At 47.1% G+C, this 9700-nt stretch overlaps 1 protein-coding gene across 1 annotated transcript in view; it reads right to left on the bottom strand.

Annotated features, from left to right (window-relative positions):
• Positions 1–9700, bottom strand: part of cpne4a (copine IVa) — a 129845-nt gene that overhangs the window by 50633 nt on the left and 69512 nt on the right. Inside the window, exons 8-9 of the mRNA XM_085292851.1 lie at positions 7914–8012; positions 720–806 (exon numbers count right to left, since the gene is read on the bottom strand). Of these exons, the coding sequence (XP_085148977.1) occupies positions 720–806; positions 7914–8012 (186 nt within the window). The remainder of the gene's footprint in view (positions 1–719; positions 807–7913; positions 8013–9700) is intronic.

Raw genomic sequence — 9700 nt, 5'->3', positions numbered from 1 at the left:
ATTAGGTTATTTTAGCATTGTTATTATTACGGTGAAATTATGTGGTTACGCCTGTTATGACAGATGGAGGAGGAGCCTCATCCATTAACCTTGTCATGCAGAAGAAAACACCTGGTAACACCTTCAATTTACACGTAAATTGAAGCAGCGCTGAAGCATTTGCTGGAGTCTGCCTGGCTCTCTGAGCATGGCCCTGGACACAGTGACAGATCCACTCTCACTCCATCAGTCTGCAGCTGGAATATCCTTAAATATCCGCTGATACAAGAGTTTCAGTTTCATTTCCTCTTCCATGGATCGAGTGTAAATTACCTCGCAGCTTTAGAGCAGCTCAGTAATTTGTCCCTGTGTTGTGCTACGCCTCAATCTGCGTCTGTCTTTTCAAACGGCTCTGAAGTCATTTTGAAGTAGGAACTCTTCACGTGTCGAGTGGCATCGGGCTAAATGTTATCCGGCTTTCACTGAGCGGCGGGATCTCGCCAGACTCCCCTCGCTCCATCTGAACACCATTCAGCATTGTCTGGCAGGAAATGTCAGGTAAGTCAGGCTGTTCAGCGCTACATAACTGGTTCTTCTAACAGTGCGTCAGGCAGAAGCCAACATCAACTGCCAAGAAAAACGAGACAGGCAGCGAGGAAAAGAAAACGAGGCGTTTTTAAGCCTTAAATGGTTGAAAAACATAAATTATGGAGCAAAAAAAACATGCAGACGTCAGTCACCTTGCACTGGTTCAGAATAACGATCCCAGAGTTCTTGTAGTTCTTCTTCTTCACTTTGTATTTGGGATTTATGCACGGCCACTGCACCTGAAAGAGGGAAAGCTGAACGTTATTTTCCTCTCCTCTGTCTGATATACTATCACAGCCAGACCTGATCACAGACCTGATCACAGACCTGATCACAGACCTGATCACAGACCTGATCACAGCCAGACCTGATCACAGACCTGATCACAGACCTGATCACAGCCAGACCTGATCACAGACCTGATCACAGACCTGATCACAGACCTGATCACAGCCAGACCTGATCACAGACCTGATCACAGACCTGATCACAGGCAGACCTGATCACAGACCTGATCACAGCCAGACCTGATCACAGACCTGATCACAGACCTGATCACAGGCAGACCTGATCACAGACCTGATCACAGCCAGACCTGATCACAGCCAGACCTGATCACAGACCTGATCACAGGCAGACCTGATCACAGACCTGATCACAGCCAGACCTGATCACAGACCTGATCACAGACCTGATCACAGACCTGATCACAGACCTGTGGAATGATTCCTACAGAAGCGCTTTCTAAGTGAAGCGTGTGCGATCAATAAATCGTTCGCTGACAGGTTTAAAAGTGACCTCACATTAACAGCAGCTGCTTCTTCCAGGTGACCCTGATAATTGCTCCTCCTCAGGTAAATCAGTGTGTCTGAGACTGTCTGAGCTGTGGGGATGATGGCAGCCTGCTAATGGGAAGCTAACAGCCTGCAGCCTGCAGCCGCCGCCCCCGATCACCTGCTCAGGTGACTTCATAACAGAGGCCTGCAGCAATCTAATTTCATCCTGTAGGTGGTGCTGTTTTTTTCCATAGCAGGAAGTCTGTTTGTCCAATCAGGAGACACGAAAGCGACAGCGGCACCGTCGCCTTCCTGTTTTTCTCCCAGAGTTATGGTGTGTTGTTTGAGCTCAGCATCGCTGCCTCTGCTGCTGCCGCTGACACACAAACAATCTCTGCTAAATGCAAATAAATCTTTAAACTCTCTGTGGGGATGTGTGAGGATCAGGGCATGGAGGCAGTTTGTCGTGCAGGCTCAACGCTAACAGAGGAAGTGACGTCTGAAGCCTCTGAGCTGAAGGTCTGTGGACACAGCGGCTTCTCCATGATTTAATTGGCTGACTGTGACTCTGTTCATTCTGCTCTCAGCCAACATTTTAAGAGCGAGATCTCATCTCAGTGATTTTCGCTCGTTTAAAGGAGATGTGATCTGGGCCGACATGGAGGCGAAATCCACTGAAAAACAGCGTGAGAGGGCAGCGTGTCACCACATGTGGGCGTGAAACAGAGTGGAGATGGCGTACTCAGCCCCTGATCGATAAGCAGGGGTGGAGAGGGTGCGTGACTGTGCTCGGGTGGCAATGAGGCCACTGGGTGAGCACACTCGAAGACCACAAGGTCAGCTGACACAGGCAGCGCAGGCGAGCCTGCCGAGGGCGGGGAGTTAGGGAGGGAGGAACGCTAACAGAGACTCTGCTGATGCGCACCCCTCCAACTTCACACCAGCGTCTGCAGAAGGTCATCAGGACGGCACAGAGCACCGCTGTGATGTCAGAGCAGAGCCTCTGACATCATCAGTGACAAGACCAGCAAACCCACACTGTCCACACCTTTCTCAAAATGAGCTCATCATTTGTGGGTCAGCTTGTAAAATGAGGCATTTCCACAAAAAATGAACATCCTCAGCGAACGTGGTAGTCACACTAACCAGACCGACCCGTGAGTTTTACCTTAGACATAACAAAACATTTGAACTCGTTTGCTTCAGGAAGTAATATCGACCGACTCGTCATATTTGGTCATATGTAGAGGACTTTGTTTTGTAACTCGGCCAGTGATGCTCAGTAAGGAAGCCGGCACCAACCTCAGCTCTGATATCCTGAGAAAATAACCTCAGAGAAAATAACAAAAAATGATTTTTTTAGACATAATATTATAATATTATTATAATATTCTAATAATATTATTCTAATAATATTCTAATAATATTATTAGAATAATATTATTATAATAGTATTAGAATATTATAATACAATATTAGACATAATATGTGAATATTTGACCATTTTGAGTGTCGTAAAATGATTATTTTTGTCTGTCAGATAAATAAAGGACTTCAAGGAATAACAATGAGAGTCACTATTCTTTGAGATTATATACACGAACCAAACTGTTATTAAAGGCAGCGTCTGTAACAATAATAAAGAACTTTGCTGCTGGTTGCAGTTCAGCAGTTCCTCTGATCCATTATTCTCAGAGAGTTTGTTCTTGTTTCCCGTGTTTATGGCGCCTGTGAGCTCACAGATCAGTGATGCTGTATCAGGTTAGGTACCAGGGTCGACGTCCCTGGGCTGTATTTGACTCCAGTGGACGAAGCAAATCGAGCAGATGAAATTATTACAGACGTGCCTCTGAGCGCTGTGTGTAATCCAGCCTCAGCAGAAACACCACAAACACATTTGTCTTTGTAAGATTCGTCCCTGCACTCAGGTGAAAGCAGCTTCCTGGAGAGGTGCCGTTTAAATCCAGAGTGCTGTCAGACAGAAGCATGAACCACAGGCAGCTGCAGCGGGACACAATCCTTCAGCTGCACAAACAAGACCGCCGAGGATTCGCCCCGACTCCCTCACTCAGACCCGCCGAGACCGGGTGACTCTATTTGTGTTGGAATGGAGGACGGACGGAAGAACGGGGAGCTCCCCGGAGACTTCAGCCCGGGGGGGCTTCTTGTTTCCGTGTCGCCGGTCAGGAGGAAGCTGCCAGCTGAGGAAGGAGGCCGATAAAGACATTTTATTTAAAAGGAGAAGAATGGAGAGAGCGAGAGTGGGACTGAGAGCACGGCTCTTTGTGTCTGTGGGAGGCGAACAAGCTCTCCTCCTGTGCTGGCTTCCAGCAGCGTGAAGAAAAGGTTTCACGCTGAAGATAAAATGCACGCCCATTGCAACGACTCAAACAGCAGTCAGGAGTTTTCCTTCTTGGTGCGCTGCATAACCTCCAGGGCTGAAAATAGACTCCAACAATAAAAACAATAGAACTGCAGTTCCTGTGATCTGAGTTCTGTTTAAATGTCTTAATGTGCCTCGCCTGTGCTCCGTGTTACATCTCGTTATCCTGCTTTCTGTGTATTCCCTGTTTTACTTTGACAGTCCCGTGTTTCCTTCCTGTCTCGTGTGTCAGATTAGGTTCAGCTGTGTTTGCCTGCTGTTACGTATTCCCTCGTTACCTCTGTATTTATTGTGTGTGCTTTCCTCAGACACTCACAGGCGTCTCTTGGAGAGGCAAACATCTTAGAGGTTTTCTCTGCATCGGCTGTTGTTTGTTTTAGGGTCGGAAAACCGGGCGGCGACAGTTTTAAGTCCTTTCTTTCAATCTTTCCATATAACTTCGCTGTGTTCAGCTGTGTTCGTCTCCACATTTCAATAAGATGTCCTAACATCCAAACCAGCCGATGAGGTCACAGTGAACACGTTCGTGTTTTCTGCCCGTGCGGTCTGTGGTCATATCCTTATGTGATGTCATCCAAAGACTACAGACAGAATATTAGACACAGCTCACCGAGCTGGCTGGGTTTATGAAAACTGGGATGTGGTTTTGTCGTACGGCCGCTCAACAGCCTTCCAGTGAAGATGTTGGGCTCTTTGTAATCAATAATGAGACAGCTGAGGATTCCTCGGCAGCTGATTGTTCCTGGCCTTTCAGCCGTGTGTTGTCATCTTCAGGGAATTTCCAGAGAAAACTCACAGCCGCAGCGTCTGTAAGCAGAACGGCATTAACGGACAGTCGGAGAGCGCCTTAATTAGCGGTCGTCTCCTTTCTGCAGCAGCTCTGCTCTCTGACAGCTGCGTCTTCATTAGCTCTCGGGGTAATCACTTCACACCCTCTGCCTAAATAACCTCGGAGGCACTTTAGCCCCCGAGGAGCATTTTAAAGGGTGGTCTCGCTGCTAATTGGTGCTTTTCTGGAAACCCGGAGGTGCAGGACCTAACGGAGATCAGGTCTTTTGTGCTTCAACCTGCCGAGTTCAAATGTGTTTAGCTCAAGAGAGGTCATCATTATAGGTCACCACTCCCCAGGCTGTTTCTCATTCCTCCTGTTTCATCTGTAATAATAAGGCTACTCTGTTTGTCAGTCCGGTTTCTAAACTGGAGTATCTGCACGTCCGGTTGCCACCATGGAGCATGAAGGAGGAGCTGTGCTGGTGTGGCCTGAGCTCGGAAAGAAAAGCGTCAGGACTTCTTTAAGTTTCTTGAAGACGTTTCATCCGAGAAGCTTCTTCAGTTCTAAGAGCAGCTGGTGGAGAGTCCCAGATTTAAGTCCTGTGGGAGTGTCGTGGACCTCCTATTGATCCTCTGCCTAATCACATGAGCCCAGGTGTGAAAGCAGGTGTGGGTCACAATCAGCCAGAGTTTCAGGTGAGCTTATTGTGAAACCTGGCCCCATCCCTATCATGTGATTTCCTGAGGTCAGATGGCCCAGGATGTGAGTGGGCGTTAAGACGTCTGGGGAGGATCTCAAAACTGGATTATAGATGCAAACAGTTGGTGTCGTAAGCCCCGCCCTCTGGGTGGGAGCAGCAGATCCAGAAGAAGGGGCAGAATGATGGAGCGCTCCGTCAGAACCTCCACCCAGCTGAGATTGTCTGACAACCTCATGACGCTGACTGAAGGATGACTCTGAAAACATCAGGTGTCTGTTGGTATACGTCACATGCTGCTGGCATCTTCTGATCGTCTCTCCTTTGAATGGAAACCTCGTAAGAGAAATTGTTGGAAAACTCCTGAGAGAATCAGGATCGCATGCGATGTATAAATGTTGCATCCATCTGGAAGACCCTTGTGGATTAGGGAGCAGCTGAAGGAAGATGGCTGCAAAGATGCACCCCCATCAAAACACAGACATTAACGGTGTTTTCTGTTTTAGAGCAATCTCTGGTTTGTGTCACAGCTGCAAAAGATTTCCTTGGAAATCTTATTGAAATGTGGAGACGAATGCCAGCTGAACACGGGGAATTTATATGAAAAGTTTGAAAGAAATTAGGCGGACTTAAAACTGTCACCGCCCGGTTTTCCGACCCTAAAACAAACAACAGCCGATGCAGAGAATTCCAGAGCGCAGCTTTCACACATTCGGTGATTCACTTATAAACTGGCAAACCTAAGACTCCTGCAGGGCTGCCTCGCTGTCTCTCGGAGAGTCTGTGAGTGAATTCGTTTCACCCTGTAACTGTAATGGCGTGTCACAGCGTGTGAGCCGTGGTGTCGCTCAGTCTGACTCTCACTGAGCCATTAAATTGATTGAATAGCTGAAGGAGAAACAGGGTGAACAGATACCTGCCTCACAGGGAGCTTTCTCCTTCAGGAGCGTTGGGCAGAGCAAATTAAATATTAACTGCATCTACTGTAGCTGCTCCAGCAGGAGGAAAACTACATGAGAGGTTTCTGGTACAATATAACACGATCAGGCTACACGTCAGGCATCAAACATTTAAATAACCTGCCTGATATCGACTGCTCTAAAGCTCTCCTGTGCAGTACACCGTTTATGTTTTGGAAGCTTTTCCAGCATATCCAACAGACTGGATCAAGATCTGAGGAATTCAAACTCCATCGCCTTTAAATTCCCATCGAGTTCCTCAAACTTTAACAATGATCCTTCTGGAAGAGGCCACTGCAATCAAGGGATACTGCTCACATGACCGCGGGGTGTCCGTGGCCTGAAGACATGTTTGGGTACATGTTTCATGTCAAAGTTAGATCTTCAAGAATCCAAGAACTGGATGGTTCCCAGCAGGAGTTAAGCTCTGACTCATTAGGCAGGATTTGTATTTTTCCAGTGACTGATGGTGAGGATGGCTGATACTTGAGGGGTCTGGATGTGATTCATGCTAAGCTAACAAAGGTGCTGTCAAAATAAAAGACGCGCACCAGATAAGAGGTTGCAACGCGCGTTTGCGTCCATATAAAAAGCCGTTTTTGTCCGCTAGAGTGGAATTTTCACAGCACATTCTGCACCACATCTCTGTGCGTTCATCATTTGTTTGAAGCCAGCTCACCTCCTGCAACCACTTTTCCGAGAACACGTGCTTCTTTTGTGGTTCAGCCTGCTGACATTTCTTTGGAGGTGGAGGAACACCAAAGTAATTGCTTAAAGGAGCTTCTTCGACATCTTTAAGAGTTCTAAACAAACGTCTGTCCTCCTCCAGAAAATCTTATGTACGCAAACACGCGTTGCAACTTCTTATCTTGTGCGTGTTTTTTATTTTGACAGCGAATGCGCACCTGCGGACCACTTATGTGCAGCCCTGGTTATTTAGCTCGTCATATTGCAGCCACAGAAATTCTTTTGTCCATGAAACCATAAAGCTGCACTTTCTTTTTGCCTTATAGTCTGATTTGTCATAACTTCTCTGTTTTGTGGTAAGCTTTTCTTTGGCTGTCACTTCTTCACCCTGACCTGTCTTATTTGGCTCAGCAGAACTAAAATATATATCCTGCTGCTTTTACACACTCACTCACATAAGCTCAGCGATTCTCTGCGCGATCAACCTCTCACATGTTTAAGCTGCGGGAGATTTCACTTGTCATGTTTGCATAGTAAGCTAACGATTAATAAGACGATGTCAGAGGAATTGGTGCGCAAATTATCATCACTCACAGATCAGTGCTGTCGCTCTCTATACACAGTTCACGCGATTGCAAAGTGAAAGCAAAAAAACAAGCGCAAATTCAAACGCGACTTCAATATGTCACATATTGACAGTGGCTCACCGATGCCAATGACATAATTACCCAGCTACATTTCTGAAAGAATGCAAAAGCATTGACATATATTTTTCCTACAATAGCCCGACGGGCAGGGAAGAGATAGATTTTGGTAGCCCGACTGGAAGAATCGCTAGCCCCGGGACGTCGGGCTTGCCATGTACATGAAACTGATATCCTATAAATCCACATAAACACATATTTAATTTGATTTCCTGTAAACAGTCAAAGAACACACAGCTGAATCACAATCATTTCCCAGCAATTACAACAGTCAGTGAACGCATCACGCTTCAAACACGCTCTCAGAAGACAGAGGGTTGAAGTATGAATCACACGCGGTCGGCTCAGGTTTTAGAGGACAGCCTCACCTGCCGTCCATCGATGGCGCCTCTCATCTCTTTGAACGTAGCCTCGAACTCACCGATGTAGTCGTGTTTCCCGTTTGAGTCCCAGTCCCATACGGTGCACTGAGTGGACACAAACACAGAAACAGTTATTCCATCCGAATGATCCAAAGCCGGATCCCAGCTTCATCACTGTTCCGTGTCCTGCTATTTACGGCTGTGACCCACAAAGCTTCTGCTCGCTCATTAATTGGATGTTTGCCTTGAACTGAAGGAGATCATTTCAGACTGAACCTGTGTTTTTGTTCTTGTTGTTTTTAGGTCACAGCTTGTTCGGCAAATCGAAACACAGAAGCGGTTCAGCCCGGAGCTGAGGTGTGAGCGGTGCATGGCAGGAGGAGGTCTGTCCAAGCCTCCACATCAAATAGGATTTCCTGCATTCACATGATTGTGTTTCTGGTTTATTTCGGCACACTGTGGTTTCTAACGAGTCGACCGCGTCTCTCTGGGCAGCAGAGACTGAAACCACGAGGAGGCATGTAGAGAGAAAGATATTAGTTTGGTGCAGCTTTTAAAAATCATTCACATTCATTGAAACTGTGAAAATAAACTTGAGTAAAACTCAAAGCGAAATATAACAAATGCAGCAGCGGCTCGGTGATGCAATGGAAACAGACACTCGTGTCATTAATATGTAGATTCAGAGCGTCGCTGTTGGGATGTGAAATAAATATGAGGATGTGTCGAGCCCGAGTTAAACCTCACTGTACCGCACTTCAAAGAAACGCCCAGCTGGAGGCTTCGTCCACCTGACGAGTCCTCCCAGCGGAGTGAGCGGACAGCTCGCGCTGGCAGCACCGTGACCAGAACGGGAAGTAAACGAGAAGAGACGGCGGACTGAATCCAGGACAGTTTGACAGGGTTCATGAAAAATAGATGGGAGGAGGTGAAGAGGAGCGCTGGCAGTCTGCGAGCCGGAGAGGAAGAGCTGCATGGCTTTACAAACACACACAGTTTCGTGTTCCAGTTCCACTTTGCTGGTTTAATCTTTTCATATATTCATGCAGGAGTTTCACTGAACATTTACTGCGTGTCCCATCCATCTTTGTGAGGACCAATTAGAGTTTCATGAGTCACTGTTTTCCCAGTGCGTGCTCAGAGGCTCTACACAGGAGCTCTGTAATCCTGGAAACACTCGGGAAGTTTGAGGATTTAGAAACGTTCTGACATGTAAAAAGGTTTGACTATGTTTCTGCGTCATCCGTCAGAACGAAGCAGATCGCTGATGCTGATCATGTCAGAGGTCAGACTGACTCCTCCTCAGCAGCTTCTCCAGCTAAACCAACCTGTAGCTGTGGTTCACATCTGTGCCTCAAGCTTCCAGCTGAAAACTGATGAATGCAATTAACAGCAACTAAATCAGGTGAGTTTAGAGGCTAAACCTGAAAAAGGAAAGACAAACCATGGGCCTCGGTCTCCTGATCCAACCAGCTCTTCAGGGAGTCTGAGCTCGTGTCTACGGCTGAGCCCAGACGCCCTTCAGAGGAAGCTCACCTCCATCATTTGTATGAACCATCTCATTCTTTCGTTCACCAGCCACAGCTCGAGGCCGTTGGTGAGATCTACATCGCTGCCTTCATGCCCACACTTCACCATCAGAGTTCTTCACACTCAGCTGCAGACCACCAGCGTGAGTCTAAACATGAGCAAATTGAACATCATCATCCACACAAAGCACAGATGAGATCCTCAGCCCACCCGAACCTCAGCTGTGCCCAAATTTCCCGAGCGTTAATGTCGTGAAAGAGTGG

This window comes from Mchenga conophoros, linkage group LG11, assembly GCF_057382185.1.
Source record: "Mchenga conophoros isolate Kocher_MC1m ecotype Shallow Benthic linkage group LG11, M_conophoros_male_GT1.1, whole genome shotgun sequence".
Classification (NCBI taxonomy): Eukaryota; Metazoa; Chordata; class Actinopteri; order Cichliformes; family Cichlidae; genus Mchenga; species Mchenga conophoros.
Note: the sequence above shows the minus strand (reverse complement) of the source record. Positions and strands in the feature narration are given on the sequence as shown.